The sequence below is a fragment of the Neolamprologus brichardi genome, chromosome 20 (assembly GCF_056152115.1).
Source record: "Neolamprologus brichardi isolate AB-2024 chromosome 20, ASM5615211v1, whole genome shotgun sequence".
Lineage (NCBI taxonomy): Eukaryota > Metazoa > Chordata > Actinopteri > Cichliformes > Cichlidae > Neolamprologus > Neolamprologus brichardi.
The window spans coordinates 21,961,522-21,987,443 of NC_142123.1; the positions used below are offsets into that span (position 1 = coordinate 21,961,522).

Below are 25,922 nucleotides of genomic sequence, written 5' to 3' on the forward strand. Positions count from 1 at the left end.
AACTTTTGACAAACCTTTTGTACTGCTAGTATTTATTTAATCATTTTGCCAATTCTGCTTTACTCTTAGTCCAGAACCCCTCAGGAGTCATAACCAAAAGCATCGAGGTGTGTTTACACAAGGAGGGCAACAGTTTTGGTTTTGTCATGAGAGGTAGGTGCCCAGAATGTTTTTCTCTGTTTTTCTATTTTTTCCAGTCCTTTAATACATATAGTCTTCCATTGATTTGTGTGCTCTGATTTTCTTTTCTTCCTTTCTGATTTGGGTCAGGAGGCTTCCACGAAGACTGGCGCAGATCTCGTCCTCTGGTGGTGACCAGTGTCAGGCCTGGAGGTCCGGCTGATAGGTAAGGATAAGGACACAGATATGGAAACAGTGTTTATATATTTAGGCTATATGCATTACAAGTGTAGCCATTTATGTTTCTTGCCTGCATTTTATGTCTTGAGAATGCATGAGTGAGCTTTTCACATTACTCTACGAATGCATGAATGCATATATCTGTACTGTGTATGTAGGCGTGTCTTTCCTAATAGATGTGTTTTAATAATTTACTATGAAAACATTTGCTGTTCAGGTGGAATTTGATTTTTAAGCCTTAGAATAATGCACCTAAAATAATTTTGAAACAATTTTGTATATGTGTGGCAGACTTTTTTTGTTTCTTCCTCATTACCATATATGCAAGCCACTCTGTGAAACTGCGGCTTTGACACATACAGAGTATGTTATCTTCAAAGCAGAAAGGCCAGCGCTCATCCTGAGGCTAATGTAACATTGCACTTTTTTCCCACATGAAAACCGCGAGCACTAAACACTGGAGTGAACATAATTCACCGTCAAAGACTTAACGGTTGTTTATCTCATTTATCCTTCATCTCACCTGGGAGGAAACATTCATGTGGAACTGCTTAATCATCTACTGTGACTGGTGCACGATTGCTCGTAAAAGCATCTTATGCTGGTTGTTTATGTTTCTTTGTTTATCCATCTGTGCTTCTCCAGAGAGGGCACTATTAAGGCTGGAGACCGAGTATTGAGCATAGATGGGATGCCTCTGAGCCGGGAGAGGCACGCTGACGCTTTGACCATGTTAATGCAGAGCGGCCAGGAAGCGCTGTTCCTGATTGAGTATGACGTCTCTGTCATGGGTGAGCACACACACACACAAACAGACACACACACACACACACACACAGGGAATATGTGGAGGCATATAGGGCAGCATTGCTCTGAGGGTAAATCATGTGGCCGTTTGGCTGTGTGGATCTGAGTGACTGTGTTGGAGACGGCCCGAGAGCACACTGGGAAAGGGGACACGATTGTTTCATGAAAATGTGTTTGTCTGTTCCTGAACAATGACTGCTAAAAAAAAAATTAAAAACATGTTGCTTTTTTGTACCATTTTCTTTCTAAATAAAAGTTGGAGCAAGAGGGAGATATTATATTGCATGTCCTAATCCTTGGTGATGCTATTTAAGAAGAAAAGATGGGAAATTTTCAAAGCAGTGTATTGATTATATTGATTGTACTGATAGTATCAGTCTGTCCCAGTTATGTCCCTCTGCTATCCAACAACCCCAGTACCCTTAATAATCTGTTCACCTGCCCAAATGATATCAAATGCTGGCTGGAAATCCAGTCCTGCTTGTTTCATCTTAAAATACCAGAATTAGATCATTCCCATCGCCTACTGATTTACACAAGCTTATGCATGCTTTTATTTTTCCCCACCTTGAGTGCTGTAGCCTACTGTAATGCTCTTTATGCCAACATAAGTGTGATTTCACTTCACTGACTCCAGCTGATTCTGATCTCTGCTGTCCAGATTTCAAATGCTACCAAGAAATCTGACCACGTTGTTCCAGTTCGGGAACATTTACACTGACTGTTTATTCAATTCCTTATTTTTTATGTTACTGATGACTTGAAACTCTAAAGTACATCCCTTAACTCTAAAGTTAACCCTTATATGCCTGGGTGTTTATTTAGTGAATGGACTCTGCTGGTTATTCTGAGGTTATTTAAGGTCTCCAAACCAAGGTGACAGAGCCTTTGCCATTAGAACTTACTACCATTATTTCACTCTGGTATGACTTACTTTTCAACAATTTGAAGTAAACGTCATTTGCTGTTTTTATATGATGAAACCAGTCGGAGTCATTTTGACCCAAATATAAAATAATTGAAATAAGCTGCCCCTACCACTTCAACTGGCTCCTTTCAGTGCTGAGCAATGGCAGCTCTACTCTAAGCCCCGCCTAAATTATGAGCTCCCCGCCGTATTGGAGGAAGCTCATTTCTGCCACTTGTATCTGTGATCTCATTCTTTCAGTCAGGAACGTAGACTTTAACCTCAACTTTCTCTTCACCACACCAGACACGCACAGAGTCCACTACACTACAGACACTGCCCTAATCCATCTATCAGGACTCCAAGATGCTTAAACACACACACATGTTTGGGGAAGTTCCCAACCCAGAGGGGGCACTCCATCCATTTTTTGGATGAGAAATATAATAATAATAATAATAATGGATTGCATTTATATAGCGCTTTTCGGGGCCCTCAAAGTGCTTTACAATTCCACTATTCATTCACTCTCACATTCACACACTGGTGGAGGCAAGCTACAGTTGTAGCCACAGCTGCCCCGGGGCAGACTGACAGAAGCGAGGCTGCCATATTGCACCATCGGCCCCTCTGGCCAACACCAGTAGGTGAAGTGTCTTGCCCAAGGACACAACGACCGAGACTGTCCGAGCCGGGGTTCGAACCAGCAACCTTACAAGACGAACTGCCAACTCTTTGAGCCACGATTGCCCCGATATGGTTTATAGACGCAGAGGTGCCAACACTTCATATCATCCCAGTGTGAGCTGGAGGTCATTGCTCAATAAAGCCAATGGAACTACATCATCTGGACAAAGCAGGCATGGGATCGTGAGACCACAGAAACATCCACCCCTTGAGTGCACCTGGAAATTCTGTCCATAAAGATTAAACTTATTGCTGCCAATATGAGCCAAGCTCTCACTATGGCGGCACAGAGTCTGAAAACCACAAAAAATAAGTAAAGATAAGCACACACTAAAGGCTGTTATAGCACAATGTTTCCCCCATAAAATATCAAACTATTAATCATTATTAGTTATTACTTTTTGTCTTTTGTGTGTTTTAAATAAGGTTAATAAGCACTTCTGTGATTTAGTGTTTCTGTTGAGTTGGAGTGTTCATAATGACAGCTTACATAAATAAGTTGAAGCAGCAGATTTCAGGATATCCTGACTTTTGATATGACTTCAAAGCTCAGAAAAAATCCTGGATTCTACATTTCCCACAATGAACGTCTTTCACTCTTGGTCACATGCCACAGTTTGTAATGGGTTTTAGTTGAGTCACCTTTATTACACCCGGATCATTTTCTCAGACTTGCAAAAATGGAGCTTGTTCAAAGCCTGCGTACAGCCTGTGGTCATGTTCATATGCTGACTTTAGTGTGTTCCCTCATGATATTGTGTCTTTAAGTGAGTTATAGTTGGACTATAATGCAATAAATGGTACATACCACCATTATTTTTAGAAGTTTGGAATTGCAGTTTTATTTTGTTAAGCTTAGTTTAAAACAATAATGGAGTTAAAAAGGAAAACAAACAACAACAAAAAACACCGAACATAAGTCAGCCTGAGGACACAAAAAGAATCCAGCACAACTGATATTCTACCAAACATCCTCTTTGTTGGGTAAAAAGTAGAAAGCTATATCTCTAAGTTCAGTAACCCACTGCATGACTACAAACCTAATTATAACCTCAATGTGATCATAGTGACTAATTCTCAAGATTGCACACTCTGAACTGCTCTATGCAAAACAGGGCAGGTCACCAAGGACAGCTGACACATATTCACACATATCCTGTGTGCGGAATCCAAGGATTCAGACCTGCTGGCTCCAGATTCGACCAGCCACAGGATTCACAATTACAAGAAAAATACATTTAGGAAACAAATAAAACACTAAGATCCAAAATACACTGGTTGTGCTTTTTAAAATTCATTAAAGTTCATTATTTGAAACATTGCTTAACTTTAATTATGAGCAATAAGTGTCACAACATTTGTCCTACAAAGAAGATGTCACTCGAGATATTTAACTTCTTCTACATGACGGTATCTAAAATATGGGGTGTGTGTGGTTATCATCAAGACACGTGGAATATAACTTGTCAAACAATATTAATGTCTAAATGCTTTGTTAACTAACAATAATGTCAATGTAAATTTTATTAATATTCTTACAAGTGACCTCAGTGTGCTTCCCATATAAGGTAAAAGCATTAAAAAATATGGATCTCTACAATGTCTTAAGGTAAAAAGAACACAATTAAACTTTACAAGGAAAAACAGAACAAAACGCACAAACAGACATACTGTTATTAACCGTAAGCCTGTGACAACACAAAGATTTTGAGTCTGTTTTTGGATGTAGACACAGTTGTAATTGACCTCAGGTCAGTGGGCAACATGTTCCAGGAACTGGACCACAGCGACTGAAAGCACCCTCAGCACACTTAGATTTAATTCTGGGAACAGTTAAGAGATCTGCACCTGATGACCTGAGAGCTCTAGTTGGGTTATTTACACTGAGCAAGTCAGAGATGTAGTAAAAGGCCAAAGTATTGGGAGCTTTTATAAACTAACAGAAGGACTTTAAAGGGAAGTCTGTGTTAAACTGGCATCCGAGGAAGTGACTTCAATACTGGAGTTATATGTTCAAATGCTGCATTTTGGACAAGCTGAAGTCGCCACACTGATGATTTGGATAATCCGGCAAATACAGCACTGCGGTAGTCTAACCTGCTTGATATGGATGCATTCACCAATTTCTCAGAGTCCTGGTGACCTTATTAATATGATTATAAAAACGGAGGGAAAAAAAAAAATATTTTCAGCTTTTATCCCGTTTATAAACCTCCGCTTTTTAGAGGACAGCCAAAATCCTACTGACTGAATGACAACAACAAAGAAAATAATGTGTGTATTTATAAAATGAACAAGTGTGCCACAGCGACTAACATCTGTAAGACTAAAAAACTAAGCACAGTGAGTTCATCCATTACTGAGTCAGGTTTTTTGCATTTCTTTAGATGCATTCATTAACTTGGTTGATATTTCTCATATCTGTCTATATGAATGGTTTCAGAGGCAGTGCAGCAAGCCTCAGGCCCTCTGCTGGTGGAGATAGTGAAAGGCCCCTCTGCCAGCCTGGGGATCAGCCTCGCCACGGCAGTCTACAGGAACAAACAAGTTATTATTATCGACAAGATAAAAGCAGCCAGTGTGGTGGAAAGGTGAAACTCACTTTTTAAACAAATGTTAGTACTGAACAGACAGCTTCCTGATAGAAAGCTTCCTCACACCATCCGCCTCTGTCTCACTTATTTCAGGTGTGGAGCGCTGCATGTAGCTGACATCCTCCTGTCCATAGACGGGACCAGCACAGAGCACTGCTCTCTGATGGAAGCAGCACAGCTACTCGCCAGCACTTCTGACATTGTCAAACTGGAGATTCTTCCAGCCAGCCAGAGCAGACTTCCCATCAGGCCGTATGACACAGGTACATCCTGCAGGTGGCACAAAAAAAGCAGAGAAAGGCTCTTAAAGGTTATGGAGGAAAAGAGGACAGTAGTGACAGAGGAAGCTGTCTCAGATTAAAACAGGAGACAGGTTTTCTATGTCAGGACTGCAACAGGTGATGGACAGTGTTTCTTTTTAATGTAGAAGTGCATTAATTGCTTAGATCTATATCAAACAAGGCCAAAAACTTAGAAGATACTGAATTTTACAAAGAGGAAAATATTGAATCTCGACATCTAAAACGGTAATAATAATAATGGATTGGATTTATATATAGCGCTTTTCAAGGCACCCAAAGCGCTTTACAATGCCACTATTCATTCACTCTCGCACTCACACACTGGTGGAGGCAAGCTACGGTTGTAGCCACAGCTGCCCTGGGGCAGACTGACAGAAGCGAGGCTGCCATATCGCGCCATCGGCCCCTCTGGCCAACACCAGTAGGGTAAAGTGTCTTGCCCAAGGACACAACGACCAGGACAGAGAGCCCAGGGATCGAACCGGCGACCTTCCGGTTACAGATACGCTTCCCAACCCCCTGAGCCACGGTCGCCCCGAATCAGAATAAGCTTTTAAAGAAATTTCCAGCTGGCACACTTTAAGTTTCTGTGATCACAAGGATTCATCACATGATTACTGTGGCTAAAGTCAGGCTTTGCTTCTTAGACATGGTTTGCTCTTAGACTTCTAATGACTTTGATTAGAGCCCAGTCACTGAAACCCAGACAGGGAGATAAAGGTCAGCTTTAAGGTAATGTATGAAAATGAAACTTTCTAGGCCGGCAGACACAACTATTAAGTACCAGGAAGACAGGCAACTGATAAAGAAGAGGCAAGAACTTGTTTGGCAAAAGATCGAAAATAATCTTAGCGGCTGGTAAAAAATCTGTGGTAAAAAGTGGACATGTAGCAACTGTGATGTTTCTAAATACTGTTCGAAGCCTTGAGTTTGGCATTTTGGACCTTGATAAAGTTGTTTTTGAATTTTTTGTTTTTACCTTGACTCTTTGGAAGTGAGCTAACGATAAAACTAGATAAACATGTTATATACCAGGTTGTAAATTTGTGTATTTCTGTTGTAAAGCTGGGCTTTTTAAACATAAGAGTCTAAGGTTAAGCAACAACTTTCAGGGTTGAAAAAAAGGAGCCAGACCAATGCCAAAACTACTCAAACAGCCACCGAGGCCTGGCTTAAAAAGCAGGCCATTCTCCGTAAGACTTAGTGGATGTGGATGAGTAGTGCATCAGTGCAATGCAATAAAAATGTTCAGTGCACATCAGTGCAAATGATTCACACAGAGAAATCTCAAAAAAGCGACCTATCGCTTAATCACCACAGCACTGTGTGGAAATCCAGTGGATCCAGGATGCAGTCCTCACCATATGTATTCTGCATATTCCCGACAGCTCTAAAGAGCCTCACTGCTTCCCTGCTTACTTCCTCCATCCACTCTGAATTAGTCCGTGTGTTTGTGTGTGCATACGGCCACAATCCCTCTGGCTTTGGGTACACACTCTGCCTCTTTGCATACCAACAAGCCTCACATAAATACACACACACACACACACACACCCTTTCTCTGTCAGAGATCATGTTGTTGCCACGTTCTGCAGGCTTATTTCTGGGTCAGCAGCTGCAGGGACTCCTTAACATGTAGCCATTGGAAGAATCACAAAGCAACAAAAGGGAAATGAGCCACAGTTATTTCACTTCTTTCGCTTGGTCTGGTCTGCAGTGCTTTTCTTATATATATATATTTTGGATTCTTCTAATATGTTTTGAAAATATTTAATAGTCTAAAAAGAGGAAAGAATACTTTAAAGATACCTATGTCACACTGAAATGATTGAATTAATGAAAGTGATTATATATTCTGCTTTATTCTACATATTAGATTATGTATGTATCCCATATCGTAATAAAGTGTAGAGTAAATGTGGCTTATCTTGCCACTACTAATGTTTATCACTACGGCGCAAATACATGTGACACTGATGAATACTGTTAAGGCTGAAATCCTTAAACTGTAATCAATACAGCATCTCAACTCAAATCACAGCAGGCTATCGCTTCCCTATAAATTTACGGGCACATCTTATTAAATTTCAGTTCACTCATTTATCTGGTTTTGAAGGAGGCGTTGTGGTGTTACGATAGCACGCAGCTTTTTCACAGCTTCTTCCCCCTCCAGGATAAGACGTGATTATAAGATGCAATTTGTCTAATCTGCTCCGGGGATTTAAGAAGACTGATACGGCCACTAAGAAATTAGGCGTTAATGTTTCTTTCCACCAGTGTGGAATGAAAGCACCATCTCTTGGAGAGATTCCCCTAGGTGAGCTTAATATAAGCCAGCCGAGCCAGAGCTTTTCAGCTCTTTTGATTGAGTCAGATAGAAAGTAGTTTCCTGAAAAGGGCCAGAGGTTTTCCTGCATGTATTGTTCAACCAAATTATCAGAGTATGGCAACATCTGAAGCGCAACTGTACTCATCCATGTTTCCAGCAAATCCTCCATCTATGAGAGCAAGTCGTCAGAGATTAGACGCCTCCAAACGAAGCAGCAAAGATTACTGTCACGTGTAGCATTTTTTTTGACACATTTAGCCGAGTTAATCTGTTTAAATAAAGTTAATTATTGAGGTGTGTGTCACACAGCAGGTCATCTGCTTCCCTTTGAATGCCTCATGAACACAGCTTGAGTGACTACTCGGTGTACACAGGCTCTGGCAGGAGGGATAAGATGACTTTCAGCGTAAACAACAAGCTTAATTTCTTAACAGAAACACCCAAAAAAAAAAAGAGAAAAGAATTACAGCCGACCACATAGACTGACAATCAGATGCAGAGACCGGCACTCTACATTTACACCAATCAAGCTTTCAGCTGCACTCAATCAAGGTCAAGCCACATGCTTCCACAGCTAGCGTCACTTCCTTGCCATGTCCAGCAGTAGTCCGATTTCTCTTTTTGCACCTTTGGACTTTTTTGAAAATGAATGTAGAAGAATGATCTTCAACTTGAAATCATCCCTTTGGAAGCTTGCTACTAAGAGTAAGGATTTCATTTTAGATTGTAGATTGCTTCTCATAGAGCGGCGTGTTTCAAACTGATTTTCAGCTGCTCAACAAAATACATTAAACCACAGGATTTAATCTAGCGTGCCATGACGAACACATTAAATATCAATTACTCTGCTCTGAATGATCCTTCCAGGCTCTGTGTGGTATGGTATAAATTTAGACATGGGAATGAAAGTGTGATTTCATGGGCAGAATTTTTTAAAAATGTGGAAAACAGAGACGCACCGCTGCTTCATTCATTCTGTCGGTGTGTTTTCCTCCTTGCTGCTTGCAGTAAAAGTGCAGAAAAGCAACCATCATCACTGGGACCAAAGCGGCAACTACTGCCATCCCCCACATGCCAGCCACAGCAAGACATGGAGCAGCCCAAGCCACCCACACAACCAGCAGGACCACTGCAAATGTAAGTTATCACTTGTGACAGCACTGCTGCTGGCAAGACACCACAGCAGGAGCCCTTTCTTCAGCATGATTGTTAAATCTTTTTTCCAAGAGGTTTACCCCAACGCTGGTTTCTTTCTTTTGTTGCATGTTCCAATGGTGCTGCTGTGGATGATGAATTTAGAGCTTACTGTACCAGCCTTTTGATACGTGTTTCCTTTCAGCTCTGGTGAGTGGTGGCTTCTCCCCTTCCTCCACAGCCACCTCAGGCTTCAGCAGCCAGGGTAGCAACACGCTACCCTGCCCCGTCCTTCCCATCACTCCCACCAGCCCTCGGAGCTCCACCGGCAAGAGGAGGAACAGAAAGAAGGACCACAAGAGCTCATGTATAGCAAACCACCTTCTTTTTCCTCTTTCCCCTCCAAATTAAAGGCTTGGTTCAGTTCAAGTATTTTCTTATTTAAAACTGTTTTAATCAGGTTGTGCAGCTTTTTTGGTTCCAGAAGCACAAGATATACACCTTACCAATGAATTGGGTACAACTAAGCTAGTAATTTGTTGCTGGACTCTTAGATTACAGGGAGGGGGTTGTTGATTCAGCTCTATGGTCATTTGGGGGCAGCTGTTTGCTGTAAAGTGTCAAAATTAGTGTTTTGTTATTTGAGTGAACTGAGCTTTTAATATGCAAGCCACCTTTTTACTGTTTCACCCTGTGTGTGTGTGTGTGTGTGTGTGTGTGTGAACAGATTTGACTGATCGCTGACGTAAGCATGACTGACGTAAACTCTGATTAAGTGACTCATTCCCTTCCCATTCCCATGTCATCTCTGTGGGCGCACGTCTTTTCCCCTTAACCTCCTCCCTGTCTCCCACAATCCCTTTCTTGCACTATTTGTCTGCCTCTGATGTGTCCCCTCCCTCCCTCCTCCTCCTCCCGCAGTATCTTTGGCATCGAGCTCTGTCGGCCCGGGGGGGCAGGTTTTTCATGTGGAAACGAGCGAGGTCATCCTGAGGGGAGATCCACTCACAGGTTTTGGGATCCAGCTGCAGGGAGGTGTCTTTGCCACAGAAACCCTATCCGCTCCCCCGGTCATCCGCTTTATTGAGCCCGACAGCCCAGCTGAGAGGTAACGCAATGAGACGCCTAACAAGTAAACACACATCATGTAGGCAGTCACCTTGAACTAGAGTGCCTTATTGTTAATTATTCACAATGACCTGCCATTTGTGGGGGGAAGAAAGCCTGATATCTAGATGACAAAATTCTCCTATTAAATTTCTATACAGGATGCGTTGAGATTTTATATACTTTCCATCACTGACAGGATCAACAACAACTATGTGAATAGTTGGCAAACACCAAAAGCTGAGGCACAGGTTTCCATGGTCAATCAGCTCCTGTACTTTTGTCCATATAGTGTAATTTATAAGACAGATATTTGAGTTTTGAGCATCTTCTTGGCAAGGTTTGAAGTTACCAACAAGGTCATGTTGGAAGTATTACATGTCAGATTAAGTTTGCACATTTTTGGTTGGTTTGTTGGTTTTTGTGTGAGATGTTTTGGAGATATTGCTGCATACATTTCGCCCTTCCCTTGAATATAAAGGTAGTAACTGATAATTCCTGTGGTACTCTATCAGCAGCTCAGCAGCAATGTCTATTTCCAGAAGTCAAACCCACTCAGTGAAAAATCCCATAAATCTCCACTCAAAAAAAAGAGGCGTGTGGCCGGCCAAGATTACAGCGCTGCTGAGGGTTCAACCATTATTATTTACATTACATTACAGCTGTGTCACTAAATAGCTGCCTATATAGTGGCCACTGTATATTCTACTTTATAGTGGATTGGCACCATAATGAAATGCCACACTACTAAGCATTTTTGTTCCTTAAAATAGGAAAAGCCACTTGGTGTAATAGGTTTTTAATATAAAAATGAGTGCACGCTCAACACTGATCTGCCCCATTTTAAATGCAGCAGCCATGTCCAAAAGTGTGGGATGGTGCACAGCACGGCAAGTGCCGTCTAGTTCTATTATATGCAACAGAAGAGAAACATCACTACAGCTGATGGATAAAAGCTTTACAGACCAGGGGAGGAATGTGTAAATTGGATTTTGGTCTGAACATTCCCTTTTAATTATGAAATATCAGTACTCTGTGTTCTGTATTGACCAAGACTCTGTGTTGCAGTCTAATTAACACGCAGCTCAGATGTGGCCAACTTGTAGTAGGCCTATCTATTGTTGTCGTGGTGCAAGATTAATGATGGTGTCTGCTGGCGGTGCAGGGCTGCCTCCCCTGGGTGTTGTAACATGATTAGTCCAGCAGCAGTTGGACAGGAGTGACTCAAGTACAGCATCTGACTGTGATGCTGTTGTCTCAACCTCCCCACAAGGTTAATGAGCAGCGGTGGTTAGTGAATTAATATTAGCTGACAGGGCCTCTGCGTTTGAACTCACGATTTAAATGTGTTATTTTTTTAATTTTATTTTTCTCCTTCATAAATTTTTGCGTGCGGAGCTAGTTTTAAAGTTCACAAAAGGGCAGTTTTGTGAATGTGTTCATGTCGAGCCTCGGGCCTGCATTTCATGTTATGGATGGCATTTTAAACATTCGCACTATTTGGCATGTGGTGTTAAAGTACATGACACAGTGTGGCTCATCAGAGTTTCAAACGTGCCTTGCTTATGTTGAATGGATGCTTTAGATTTTGGTGTGTGTGGTGATGTGTTTGGGATTCATTGTTACCTCCACTCAGTGGAGACAACATGGTAAAAATGATACCCGACGGATATAAACTTGAATCAATATATGTAATAATTTTATAAGACAATAAAACAAAGATTTTAACTTTTATTTATATTTTTTAAGCTGCTTTTTGAAAGAGACCACCAAGTCTACTGATTTCAGGCTCAGAGATCCTGCGTCTGGAGGCAAAAACTCTTCTTTACGTCTCAACCACATATGCTGCACAGCCAGCATGCTGTGATCACATGACCTCAGGCACCTCCTGGGGATGTATGATTGGTGTTTCTCCATGCAGAGCTCTAAAAGTAAAAACCAGAATATTAAAGTGAACACTGACGTTAATGGGGATCCGCTGGACCTGAATTAGGAGACTTGGTTATAAACCTGCTGAAATGACACATTTTAAGACAAACAATGATTTGATGAGTGTGACATGATGGAGGTCAACATGGCAACAGATTTAAAGTGATTTAAAAGCAGGAGCAAACCTGAAACTGAATATGAGCATCCAGAGTGAAGGCTAAGTCAAAGGTTACCCAAAGGTTAGGTTTCACATAGGTTTGGCAAATATGGCAACAGGACCTAGATTGCCCGTGACCTTATGACAAATCTGACAGGGCCAGAAACAGACTTGTGTTTTTCCCTTCATTGAGTTGAAGAAAACTGTCAGCCATGTCTGAGCAACATCTGTAGATTTGTCCTGTTTAAAATAACGTTAGCTCCTGTTTCACCCTGGAAATAAAAAAAGAACATTTAAGATTGTCATAAAGGGAGGATTTATTTCAGGACGGTTGTATTAGTTTGAACTAAAAAGCTGATATTTTGTCATTTGTTCTCAGGTTTCTCTGGTTTTAAAAACAAAACAAACAAAACTATCACACTCTTGAAAACACATTTTCAAACAGTTATGTGCAGAAAGTGACATTAAAATCTGTTCTTTTCATATTTGTGTATTTTGCTGCGTGAAGGTGTGGGCTGCTGCAGGTTGGCGACAGATTGTTGTTCATTAATGGGATCCCAACTGAAGATGGCACTTTGGAGGAAGCTCATCAGCTGCTCAGAGACTCTGCTCTGGCTAACAAGGTCACACTGGAGATTGAGTTTGATGTTGCAGGTATTGCACAGGAACAGTAACTTCATATTGTGAAATCATATAAGCTTTTCCATTTTCCCTTTTAACATTGTTCTAAATCTCAATCAGAGTCGGTGGTTCCCAGCAGCGGCACTTTCCATGTTAAACTCCCCAAACGGCGAGGGATGGAGCTGGGCATCACAATCAGTGGTGGGTTTGTTGAATGCGAGACACCCAGAAGGGGGCAGTGTTGCTCAAAATGTTCGCATATTGAAACTCTCCCGTGAATCAATGTTCTGTGATCCATAAAAAGGAGAGAGGAAAAAAGGCATGAAGCTCATACCTCATTACCTCTGAATAATACTGGCCTGTACCAACAGTCATCATTACCCTGTCTACTCTAACCATCTTTAAACAAAAAAAGACACAAGCAGGAAGCCGACATTGACAGGGCAACAAAACGAAAAGGAAACTAAGAGACTAAAGTGCTTAGTTAGTTAGTTAAACTGGTTTAATCTTCATATCTTGCTGCCTGAAATGTCAAAAAAAAAAAATGTATTCTGTTTTAACAGCGAGTAAAAAACCTGGCAAGCCGCTCATCATCTCTGACATCAGAAAAGGAAGCATTGCGCACAGGTATGTGCTGCCATCAGTGTGTGAATGTGTGTGTGAATGGGTGGATGACTGGATATGTAAAGCGCTTTGGGGTCCTTAGGGACTAGTAAAGCGCTATATAAATACAGGCCATTTACCATCATGTTGAGCTCATAATGTTGAATGATTTATTAGTCCAGTTTTTTCAGGGCTGAGTCATACTGATTTCTTTTTTTAAATTTTTTTTTAAATAGAAGTCAAACTTCTAAAACTTCTCAACACTTCAGGGTGATCTAGGTTTTCTGGGGTTAGGTGGGATTATTCATTACAAAATTACATTTTGTCTATCCACTATATAACAAAAGCCTAATTGGATTGAGGTATAAAAACTGGATCAGTAGGCCACAGCAACTTCATTTCAGAAGGGCTCAGTGTTGAGTAGGCTGAGGGTGAGGTTACGGTCACCCCCAAGGATCCCACTGAGACATGAAGCTAATAGGATTCTGACAGTGAGTCAGGAGGAGTGGCTGGTCCCAGTTTAACAGTTGTGATCCTCTTGCTCTTGTGTCCTGCAGAACAGGCACTCTGGAGCCCGGAGACCGGCTGCTGGCCATCGACTCGGTGCGTCTGGAGAACTGCACAATGGAAGACGCGATGCATGTCTTGGAACAAGCAGAAGATATGGTCAAACTCCGAATCCAGAAAGATGAGGACAACATTGGTACACGAACCATTTAAAATACATTGCACTGTTGGAGATTAAACCAGATTATCCCATTAGTTGTTTGGTTTGATGGGGGTCCTGGTTTGATGTCAGATATTTGTCAGTTGGTCGCCCTCTAAACCTCTCGGGTGGTTTCATTTAATAATAATTTAAAAAAAAAAAATTACAAGTGCTCCAGTTTATAAGAACGTGAACCTTAAGAATAAAGGTCTCGACCCACTGTGTGAACCAGCGCATGACCACAGAGACTAACTGTTACCCTTATCTAGATCAGGAAACTCTTTGGTGCATGCAGGCAACCTCTCAAAGATTTGGGGTCACTTTGAAATGTCATTGCTTTGAAATGAAAAGCAGTTTGTTTCTGTTATCTGTGACAATAATATTGACCACACAGGAAATGACAATGAGTCTTGTCAGCAGTGAAGAGGTGACTCAGTGAAGATTATGGCCTTCAAGGCAAGCAAAAAGGATAAAAAGCCATTTGTCATTCTCCGCCAGTTATTTTAATCTTTTTACTTTATTGGCCTGTGTCAACATTTCTCTCAAACTCATGTTCCACATTTTCATGGATCATTAGTTGTCGCTCATGAAATACTGGATCGGTTTTATGCTAGATTTACAAAAGCAAACAAACATAAAAATGTGGTTTCATTTCATGAACAACAATTGAGTGACCTCAAACTCTTCTGTGGTGCATTTCTGGAAAAAAAGAAGCTCGTGTCTCACATACCCAGAGCCCGTGCTGGCTGACTGGTTCTTACACTGGAAAAGTTCCAGTTCTAATATTGTACGGTTTAATTTTTAATGCGAATACTTCCTATTATCAGTCGTTCTTTGGTCATTTGTTTTTTTTAACAATTTATTGTAAGTCTTCATATCTTGAGTGTACGTTATCCTCTGTCCTTGCATGCTGTAGATGAGTTGGAAATGTCAGGCTCCATAATCTACACAGTGGAGTTGAAGAGATATAACGGACCACTGGGCATCACCATTTCTGGCACAGAGGAGCCCTTTGATCCCATCGTCATTTCTGGCCTCACCAAGAAAGGCCTGGCTGAGAGGTGAGTGAAGGGCAGGCTGTGACATGTGGAGCTGCAGGGGGGGTTCAAGGTAGTAGTACAAGAAAATGGCGCTGCATTGACCTTAAGCCGGGTCATCTCTTGAGTTGCCTCTTTCTTCTTCTTTTTTTTTCTTTCCTAATAAATGAGACAGTAAACAATGGCTGGCTAGTTTGTTTTTTTTCCTGTAACAAGACGCCTCTTTGTTTCTGTCTGGGTCAGCATACTGGCAGCCTGACAGCTCTCCTGGCCTTCTCTGTTGGTACTGTCTGGTAGATCTCTGCTTCATCTGCTCTTCTAAATCTGCAGGACTGGAGCCATCCATATAGGGGACCGAGTCCTAGCCATCAACGGTGTCAGCCTGAAAGGAAAGCCACTGAGTGAAGCCATTCATCTCCTGCAGATGGCCGGGGAGTCAGTCACCCTCAAGATCAAGAAACAAGCTGATCGTATATATTTCTTCGTTTGTTTTTCATTGTTGGGGGAAGAGAATGAACCAAATTTTACTTTAATCGTTTTATGGATCTGAGACATTATTCCTAAGTAGATCCTTTATTTTTTTAAAAAAGACTGGGGCTTTTAAAGTCACTCTTTGAGTAAAGCAAATTCTTTTCAAACCTTTACAAAACACCTTGTTGGCAAAGGAATTAAGAGATGAGGGACACAAAAGGCAGAAAATAAATGCTTCTGCTTTGGAAGTGTTGCAGTGTTTTACTCAGGTGGTGTGAAAAAGTGCACATCTTGTTTCATGCCAACTCACTGTCCATTCCCAGAGTCTGACGGCCGGCGGCCTTTAGAAAGAGAAGCTGCGTTTTTGAGCGACACAGAGGATGACCTGACAGACTCCCAGAAGACCAGTAAACACTCAGAGCTCTACTCTGCCACTATACCCAGTATAGACTCTGCCATGAGCTCCTGGGATAGCTCGGGGTTTGATGCAGGCTACAGTAGCCAAGGTGAAATCTAATGTTCACGAGCAGTCTTCAGATAAACCATATTGTCCTGCACATCTAATGAGATTTTTTTTTCTTCTTCATTTAGGGACATATCTTCACAAAGGATCCGATATACTGCTCAACCCAAATGAGTGGAGGCGCACAAAGCACAGGAGCCAAACCACTTCCAGTTCTGCAGGCCTAGTCCACCACACCTCAATGTATGATGGGAGATTCACAGAGGATGAGTGGGACAAGATACCTGAGTAAGTGCAGAGGCCCTGAGGTCCATCCCAGACATTTAGTTTGGTGAAAACTTAGCAATCTTACCAATTTGAATTTGGCAGTGTTGAGATACTGTGTTTACTCCACTTATGAGCAATCAAGCATTTCTTTAAATGGGATTCGAACTGCATACCTAGAGAGGGGATTCATTCTCCGCTTATATTCTGTGCATTTTTTTTTCTTACCCTATGGTTTTACACACCACATATTAAGTCAGATGCCAGGGTCGTTCCCCTGTACAGACAGGTCTGGAAAGCTTCAGTAAATAATTCCTATATTGCGACTGGCTGAACTATTCAAATATTAGATTACGTGATGATGTCTGAGGGTGGGTGATGCTGGTGCAGTTGAACAGGGACAGCATTAAACACAGTATTAGCAAATAAAATTTAAAAATCAGTATTTTTAACTGGATGAATCTGTCAGGACTGGCTTTGTGTTTGTACATTTTGTCAGGTTGCAGCTCAAATATCCTTATTCAATAACATGGACAACACCCAAACCCACCTCATCTGTCAAACATGTGCAGTTGTTTTTGCTCTTGTGCCTGCGTGGTCACACCTTAGTGGCTTCTTGTTTCCGACATCTTTGTCAGTTTAGCTTTAAGTGGTTTTCTTAATTCAATAATGTGTTGTATAAGCAAACTCTCCTGTGATGTTTCCTTTCCCTGATCGTTAAGGTCACTGACAAAAGTGCATTCTGGATTATTTTGTCATTTTGTGTTGTATGCCTTCATGTTTTTGTGCTTTTTCCAAACTGTCCTTTTCTCTTCTTTCTCAGGTATTCTCTCTCTCATCTGCTTTACTAACTGCCCACAAGCTCTTTGGTGTTTCACATGTGTACATCTTTTTCTGTCACCCCTGTCCGTATACAAAAAAAACATTTCCTCAGAAAAACATCCAAAGAGCCCAAGGATCAGCCTTATCTGTCTCGTCACACTTCTTCTTCTTCTTCTTCTTCTTTTTTTCTTTTTCCCCCTGAACTTTTATGTCATGTGCTTTAGATTTCCTGCTTTTTTGGGGGGTGACGTCACTTTGTGAATTTGAAGTCTTTATCTTAATCTAATGGACTCCTGCGGCTTTTGAGCTGTTACAAGAGAAAGATTTTACATTAAACCCTCACTGTGGTCCTGAGAGATTCTCAGAAGGACTCTTCAGCTTTGCAGCCCCAAAAAAAACTGCATTTCCCATGCTGCCTTTGTATGCAGCACCAACATCCAGACTGCAGGACTGCTCTCATGCTTTGGTTCCTGCATTGTCATAGATTTGTCAGCCCCCCTCGTTGCCATGGCACCCTGAACCAGGAAGACAGCTTCTGGTCCCAGGCTCTGCAGGACCTCGAGACCTGCGGCCAGTCAGAGATTCTCAGGGAGCTGGAGGTAGGCCCGCCTCTTATCTCCATCCCCCTTCTGTTTCGGTTTCCTCTCTAGCTTTGTCCTACTTGTGTGCTCTCAGACTTGCGTTGGCCTAAATGAACATGCCAGATGAAGCATTATGATAACCATCATCGCTATAATCTGTTATTAAATCTGACAAGGCAAGCTGGGCACCTGCTGCCATGCTGACTGCAGAAGGCTTTTGCACAATGCCTTGGCCTCTAATCTGTGTGTGAATCTAAATGAAAGTCTTTGTTCCTTTTAAATAATTTATTTTTTAAAACAAAAATGCTCTAATAATCCCTCTCTTGTCTTTCAGGCATCCATGACGGGTAGCGCTCTTAGTCTGTACCTAGATGAGACCAAAACAAATGAAGACTCAGTGTTTCCCTCTGAAATAAGTCCAATCAAGAGGGAAGGAAGCCATGGAGAAACTATAAACAAAAGCAAACTGAACATGTCAACTGGAGCCGGAGATATTTCATCCAGGGTCAAAGGCGACAACTCTGAAAATTTGCTCCCTACAGCTCTGGCACTGCACAAGGTGAAAAAAGGGTCACAAAATAATTATTTAATTTGAAAAAAAAAGTTATTCTTAAAGCTGTACAGTAATTACAGGTTGCGTGCGTGTGTGTGTGTGTGTGTCTCGTGTTGTTGTCGTCGTTTTCGTCCCAGCCTTTTCTTGACCCATAGAAAGTTTTGACACATGTTGTTGCCATCATATTCAATTTTTGTGAAATTGTAAAATGTTTAAACATTACAAATGTTTTGTATCCTCTACTGTGAATAAAATACAGGTTTGTGAGATTTGCAAATCATTGCATTCTGCTTTTATTTGCATTTCGCACAGCATCCCAAAATTTGTGGATTTTGGGTTGTATGTGAGAGATCAGCTACTCTAACTTTGGATATCTCATCACACGTTCTGGTACATGAGACAATTTTTTTTAGTTTAAAGTTTAAATACAGTATCTCAAAGACTTTGCATTTACAAAATTATTACCGACATTGGTATCTTGCGTGTATCCGATTTGCGGGTTTTAAACTTGAGCTGTAGTAATAGGCCTGTCAGTGCACGCACACTTGATGAACATGGCACAAATGGCATGTTCGGTAAAAATCGTGGTGTAATGTGTGTTTATCTCTTTTACGTGACTTACCTCGTCGGGACTTGCTGTTGAGACAAATTCATGTGATGCTTTACCTGAGCATCTGTGAAACTTGTGACTACACGCCCACTGAGAAGCCTGTTTGGCGTCATATGTGCATCGCACCATGACTGGGAGTAATAGAGGGCATCAGTCCTGCAGTGTGGAAATTAACAATATTTTTAGTTGACACAACCTATATGCTATCATGGAAAAATCACCAAGTACAAGCTTAAACCTGCTTTATTTGGTTATGGTTAAAGCTGACGACCTTGTTTTAGGGAACATGGAAATTGAGAAACAAAGAGCCATGTGGCTGTGGGCATTGTAATTGTTTAGTCTTTACACAGGGAGTGGACACAATAAAAGACACAATGTACAGTCCACAGCCAGGTCAGCTGTTTAAACTAGTTTCCATTCTTAAGTTATTGTCGGGTGTCCGGTTGCTTAGTTTAGCATTATGTACAAACAGAAAATGATCTCATCTAACTCTTTGAAAGGCAGTGCCTAATGCCAAGTACCAAAATATCTTGCAAAACGTTTTCCAGAGAAGTGATCACCAAGAAACGACAGCTTTTCCGTGTTTCATTCAGACACTCTTTACTTTGATGTTTCCATTTTCAAGAAAATGTTTAATGTCAAAGTCGCCCTATGACTCAGCCGTCAATGTCAGACCTGAGTTGTTTGGGTGGTGGTGGTGGGGGGGTCGTTACCTCTGCTTCACCTAAAGGCATACAAATATTTTTGTAGCGTTTTATTTTTCTTAACAAAAAGCTATAGCTGGAGTACATCTTTCAAAGCCAATGAGGAAAAAGGTTCCAAATGCTGGAGAATGTTTTATCTATGACTGCAATTTGCCCTCTGTTTATAGGTGACTATAAGAAAGGATCGCGAAAGCCGTGACTTTGGTTTCAGTGTGTCAGACGGGCTGCTGGAAAAGGGTGTCTACGTGAATATGATCCGGCCTGATGGCCCAGCTGACCAAGCAGGGTTGAAACCTTTTGACCGCATTCTTCAGGTACTTGTTTGCCTTTAAAAAAAAAAAAAGAAAGAAAGAAAAAAAGTTTCACATGCTGGAAAATGCATTCGTTTTTTGTTTTTTTGCAGCAAGTTGGGTGAGAACACTGAGACGTTTCATTTACACTCACCAGCTGCATTGTTAGATACACCTTGATTATTCAGTCCTGCACCCCTTCTCTTTTCCAGTGATGCCCCCAGAACCCTCCATAGTGATCATGTCTGCTCCCAGACCATTAAAAATAAACCAAAAATCTGCAAATAATGTTTTAAGCATAAAAATTCACAAACGACAAATTCACAGCAAGGTGAATATGCTTAAGTGAATCACTGTCGAATCAAAGCACAGGCCACAGAGGAGTGGCAGCAATTTTTCACTCCAGCTTATTGACTTGCCAAAGACACACAGTCATAATTCAGTGGAAAGCATCACTCTTGGGATTAGAAACATGACATGGCATTACCTTGACCTCCAGTAACACTGTGAGGAATCCTGAAGTTGTTTTTGATGAGGATATGCTGTTCAAGGCTGATATTAAAAAAAAAAGGGGGGGGGGGGGGGGAAACAGGGGGGTGAAAGCTTGTCTTCATATTAAATTCAGAATTAAACTTATAATCTTTCTCCACATGCAAGGTCACAAATACTCCCATTTTATCCTAAAGATCTCCTAGTGTTATGTCACAGCAATAGAGTGCTTATAGTTGCTGGGGTATTTAAAAGTAGAATGGGAGGCAGAGCCTTCAGCTTTCAGGCCTCTCTTCTGTGGAACCAGCTCCCAGTTTGGATTTGGGAGACAGGGAAACCACTTTACTTTAAACATTAGGGGTGGATGAGGTCACCCTGAAACCTACCTCAGTTACACTGCAAAAGACTTAGGCTCCTAAGGGCTTCCCACTGAGTGTTTCCTCTTTACTCTGTTGCTACTGTTTATACACCACTTTGCATTTCACCATTAGTTGCTTTTATGAAATAATAGCTCTCGTCCACAGTGAGTCCACATTATTTATTTTTTTTATCTCATCTCCCGCCCCTCATCCCCAACCAGTTGCAGCAGATGGCTGTCCTACCCTGAACCTGGTTCTGCCAGAGGTTTCTTCCTGTTAAAACAAAGTTGTTGTTGTTGTTGTTGTTGTTGTTGTTTTGTTTTGTTTTGTTTTTTAAATTGTTGGAGTCTCCTCCCTACTATTGCATGGTCTTTATTTTAAAATGCAGAATTGATGTCTAATCTGTCCAATCTTGACTGAAATATTACCAATAGTCATAGCGAGAGGAAGAGCGCACAACCTATTTGTGCACTTAATCAGCTCCAAGATTTTTTGTTTTTGTTTTTTCCTCCCCTGTGGACCATCCACTGTAAACCCCAGTGGAGATGGTGCAATGGTTTCTGAGATACTCAAGCCACCCCATCAGGTTCAAAGTCATTTAAATCCCCTTTCTTACCTGTTCTGATACTGTTTGAGCTTCAGTAGATTATCTTGGGCTTTTGGGGCATCTGGGGCTTTAGGTTTGTATTTACTATTTATGTAGAAGTAGAACCTACTTGGAAATGGTTGCTTCTAGGAATGTAAAATTAAAGTAAATTAAATTCTTTCCATTAAAGCACAAAACCTCGGCTTCTAAGGGCTCTCTAATGCCAAATGACTCTTTCAGGGAAAAGAAGTGTGTACTGAATAGTAAAAGAACTGGTTGTCATTTCCCAGGTGAACCGTGTAAGGACCAGGGACTTGGACTGTTGTCTAACTGTGCCCTTAATTATGGAGGCCGGAGACAGCCTGGAATTGGTCATTAGCAGGAATCCACTGGCAGCAGCAGACGCGGAGCTGCCAAACGACTGTGACGACCCCTCAAACTCACTGTTCTGCTTCCCCAACCACAGGAACAACATAGTTGCCCTCTGACCACAAAGAGAGATTCTAACTCTGTATGGGACCTCTCTTAATCACACACACACACATCACGTGGTTAAGCCCGTCACATTGTACCTCTCAGACACACCTTCACACTCATTTTCAGCACTCAGTGCGCATCCACAGACTCGACCACTTTCTTCCCCTGAAAGCATCGCTCTCTGTCTCACAAAGTCACAAGTGCATGTGTTCACAATTGCCAGTTTTAGTCACTGTGTTCACATGATGCAGTTCAGGGGAGACTCTGGCTTAAGGGCAGACTCCCCCACCCATTCCACCTCCACAGGCAAAGCCACATGCAGGCTTATATAACAGGGGAGTCATAGTGTCTGACGGAGCCAGGATGTCAAATACACAAGCCTCGGTTCTAGAGAGGCTCGAATGCTCAATGCATTCACTGCACAAGTTACCGTTTTCTTTAATAGGTTTTCTCATTCAAGGACCAAAAACCTAGCTCTGTTTTTCATTTACACATTTGCAAATAGAAGTCCCAAATGCAGTATTTCATGTGCATGTAAAACAGTCATACAGAGACACAAAGGTGCGAGTAGGCTCGAGATTCAAGGAATGTTGCACCTATTTGAGTTATTTCACCCATGACTTGGCTCACTGCCCTCGTTTCCAGTCTCTACTCCACACTGCCTGCCCTAGAGATGGGACAGTGCCTCCAAATAGACAGAATGCTGTCTGATATTTGTGAGTATAATTAGCCACATTTTAAATTCCCTTATGTTAATGTCACAAATTCATAGAAAGGCACTTAATTCTTAGTTTTTAGTCATTTCATTGCTTCCGAATCACCCTAGATATCATCCTTTTTTTTTTTTTCTTCTGTTGACAGATTTTCAGTTTCACAACATTTGCATTTTTCTTTTTTATTTGTGGCACCACATTTGCACCATTCCACTTTTAAAAGTTCCTATGTTCACATTTTTCACGTTACTGTATGACTTTGCATGTGGCATTGCACCAGAATGACTTGGGCACTGATGCTTCCTCAAGTGAATTACACCTTTTCCAAAAAAGGAGGATGAAAAGTGTTTCATTCATCTCACTCAGCTGGCTATCAGGTTATTTTTCTCTGAAGTTCCTACCAATATGTGTAAGCATGTTAAGCATGCATATGACTTGTTCGGTGAGTAAGTCACTCCATAAATAAGTATTGGAGTGTTATCAGTTTCCTTCAGCAGGATCATGAGCGCTTATCAACATGACACTGTTTTTATAAAAGCCTCTGAAGGAAACGTGACCTGCTTATTAAGCAGAATGCCTGGAAACAAGCATTTGTTTCATTTGGTGTGTTTGGCTCATGTGAACGTGTTTTGAGTTGGTCTGTAGGTTTCTCATAACGGGAAATTGCATCCGAGTCATCTGAGGCTGTAAATTCTTAATTTAAATTAAATGTCATATTTTTACAGTGGCCTGTTTTTAAGGTTTTACAGTAATTTATGCGTTGCCCCTTTTATTATAGCGTAAAATGTCATGTATGCAGTGCTTTATTTTTATTGACATGCACATCGCATGGTGTCTTGATGTAAGCTGTGATGCTGAATGTGATTTTTTTTTTTTTTTTTTTTTTTTTTTTTTTTTTTTTAAAACATCTACATCCTCCCCGAATATGTCAGGTATCATTTCATAAGAACTTGAAAAATGTATTGGATATTTTATTTTTGTTATTTAATTTATTAAGTAAGAAATGTATTTCTTTTTATGACAATAAAGTTATGAGATTACAGTTGACTGATTTCTCGTTTGTGATCGTTAATTTGGTTGTCCCCGTGTGTTTGCATTAAAGCAATGAGTTACCATGACCTGGTTAACACGTGTACTTCAAGATGATTCGGGTTAATTCCTTGACACAGTGGGGACAACAATAAAATGATTGAGAAAATCCAAGTCTCTCCTGATGTTGCCCTTAGTGCTAAATTACAAATATTGGAATGCTAACCATGAGTTCAGATGTTGAACATGGAAAACTTATGTTACTGTACTATCAATTGTTTACATCCATATTTAATTTAAGTAAAAGATGCAGTTTCTCAATCCAGAAGCTAACATAGTGTCTTAAACTTGCATTCTTTTTAATGGCCACTAGGGGCTAATAGCAAAAACGGTTCTCATCCTATTGAGGGTTTGTAGACGTGACCACTATGTAATGTTAACTTACTGATGTGTATTACTGAGTGTTGTTATGGTTGTAGGTTGAATGAAATTGACGGACTACGTTACAATTTTCAGTTTTTCTGTGAAAATTGTAAAGTAAACCACAAATGGAGCCGGTTTGCCTTAAAAGTTCGCACTGTGCCTCCGTGATTCAGCCAACATGTTTCAAAAGGCGAAGTTCCATTTGCAGTTACGACCCCTAGGCTAGTTAGCAAGTATTTGCAGGTAAACATTAAAAGCTTTGCCACAGTTGCCAATCGGTTAGCAACTGGAAGATTTTTGGTGAAGTACCTTCTTTTCAACCAATTTCATCCAACAAGAGCCACCAACTTCCAGGAACCACTGCCAGCCAGTCAGGGAATACACGTTTCCCGAGCATCCAGTGGTTGCATCACTTCCAAGATGGTGGACAATTCTTGAGTAATACAAAAGACGTCCTATAGAAATCCAATGTTTGATTATATCACCTTTTTTTTTTTAATAATCTCAAACATACTCTCTTTGAGAAGAGAGGATTATCTGCAGTATACAAACCACCTGTGATTGACAAGTATCACATGTCGGTTGCACATTCATCTATTTTCTCCTGCTTATCCAATCAAGGTCACAGTAGGACTGGAGTCTATCCCATTTCCCAAGGCAAATGTCCAGGATACACCCTGGACAGTTCGCCAGCCCATTGCAGGGCTATCCTGTGACTGTCACGGCTACACCAATTGTTGAATTGTCAATTAATCTAACAAGCACATCTTGTGGGACTGTGGGAGGAAGCTGTGGAACACGAAGGGAACCGTGCAGGCTTCACACTGCTAGCCGGGTTCAAACCCAGGACCCCCTTGCTGTGAGCCAATAGTGTTAAGCACTGGGCCAAACCTGAAAATGTGAAATGAATTCTAGTCATTTCCATTCATGGAGAATTTGACTATGAGCCAATAAACGTGCAAATACTCAGGATGATCAGCAACCGCTGGAGTAAGAATCTTTTTGACTTTTTGCAATTAAGTGAGCAAGATTAATACTTTTATTAAGGATATTTTTATAGTTCATATAAATATCTGTTACTAAGATTAAGTGCTAAAAAAATATGCAGCAATTTTTAAAAAAAAAAGATTTGTTTTTACTGTTCTGTTGAAATTTAAAAGAAGAGTGAACAGAAAAAGAGGGAAAGAAAAGAAGAGGATGAGATCAATATACAGGATATGGCCTTAGGGAGGCCTGGGCCTGGGCCCCTATCTTTTGGCATATGGGTTGCCTCTTCAACTCAGTGATTTATACTGGCGCCCTCATGCCATACCTTTTTCTAAGCGAGTAAACATCCTATTGCTTAAGGTGATTAAATTCAATGTGAAAAATGAGCCTTGCACTTCACTCTTAACTTAAATCGATCTGCAAACATGATTTCACAAAGGGCTCTCCCAGTTCCCTTGAATCATTTTACACCCCTGCTTCCTCCTGCACTCAGACACTTCTTTAGAGAATCAGTGCTCCAAGGGTTTGAATGATGACACACCAGAGACCTGCCCAAATAAGTCAGCCCAGGTGGGAACAGCTCTGCGATGTCAGAGCTGTTCCCACCTGCTACTTCTGGTGAACAGTAGATTAATGGAGGGACAGACATCCTGAAAAAAATTTTGAACAGAGGTCAATGAGCCATCGCAGGGAGAGGGGAGTCAGGGTGACATTGGTGGCCTTCACCAGAGGGCGTCTGAATAAATATAGATGGCTATTTTAGGAATGGAATCACTATGTATTATGATTTGGGCAAGGAGCAAACCTCGGAATAGAAAATG

General features: G+C 41.2%; 1 protein-coding gene across 5 annotated transcripts in view; it reads left to right on the plus strand.

Moving 5' to 3' along the window:
- The window catches only part of LOC102779472 (glutamate receptor-interacting protein 2-like), a 32,541-nt gene extending 8,998 nt beyond the window's left edge, over positions 1 to 23,543 (plus strand). For 4 of the 5 annotated variants that reach the window (XM_006796371.2, XM_035910191.2, XM_006796373.3 and 1 more), the window contains exons 5-24: positions 70 to 153; positions 271 to 346; positions 1,006 to 1,151; positions 5,205 to 5,352; positions 5,449 to 5,618; positions 8,995 to 9,123; positions 9,326 to 9,487; positions 10,042 to 10,228; positions 12,822 to 12,967; positions 13,055 to 13,135; positions 13,498 to 13,561; positions 14,095 to 14,240; positions 15,160 to 15,304; positions 15,611 to 15,750; positions 16,075 to 16,257; positions 16,343 to 16,502; positions 17,785 to 17,899; positions 18,216 to 18,440; positions 19,916 to 20,062; positions 21,763 to 23,543. In XM_006796371.2, the coding sequence (XP_006796434.2) occupies positions 70 to 153; positions 271 to 346; positions 1,006 to 1,151; positions 5,205 to 5,352; positions 5,449 to 5,618; positions 8,995 to 9,123; positions 9,326 to 9,487; positions 10,042 to 10,228; positions 12,822 to 12,967; positions 13,055 to 13,135; positions 13,498 to 13,561; positions 14,095 to 14,240; positions 15,160 to 15,304; positions 15,611 to 15,750; positions 16,075 to 16,257; positions 16,343 to 16,502; positions 17,785 to 17,899; positions 18,216 to 18,440; positions 19,916 to 20,062; positions 21,763 to 21,960 (2,852 nt within the window). In that variant the 3' untranslated portion in view covers positions 21,961 to 23,543. The remainder of the gene's footprint in view (positions 1 to 69; positions 154 to 270; positions 347 to 1,005; positions 1,152 to 5,204; positions 5,353 to 5,448; positions 5,619 to 8,994; positions 9,124 to 9,325; positions 9,488 to 10,041; positions 10,229 to 12,821; positions 12,968 to 13,054; positions 13,136 to 13,497; positions 13,562 to 14,094; positions 14,241 to 15,159; positions 15,305 to 15,610; positions 15,751 to 16,074; positions 16,258 to 16,342; positions 16,503 to 17,784; positions 17,900 to 18,215; positions 18,441 to 19,915; positions 20,063 to 21,762) is intronic. The other variant, XM_006796372.2, reaches the window with a different exon arrangement.
- Positions 23,544 to 25,922: the final 2,379 nt, after the last annotated feature.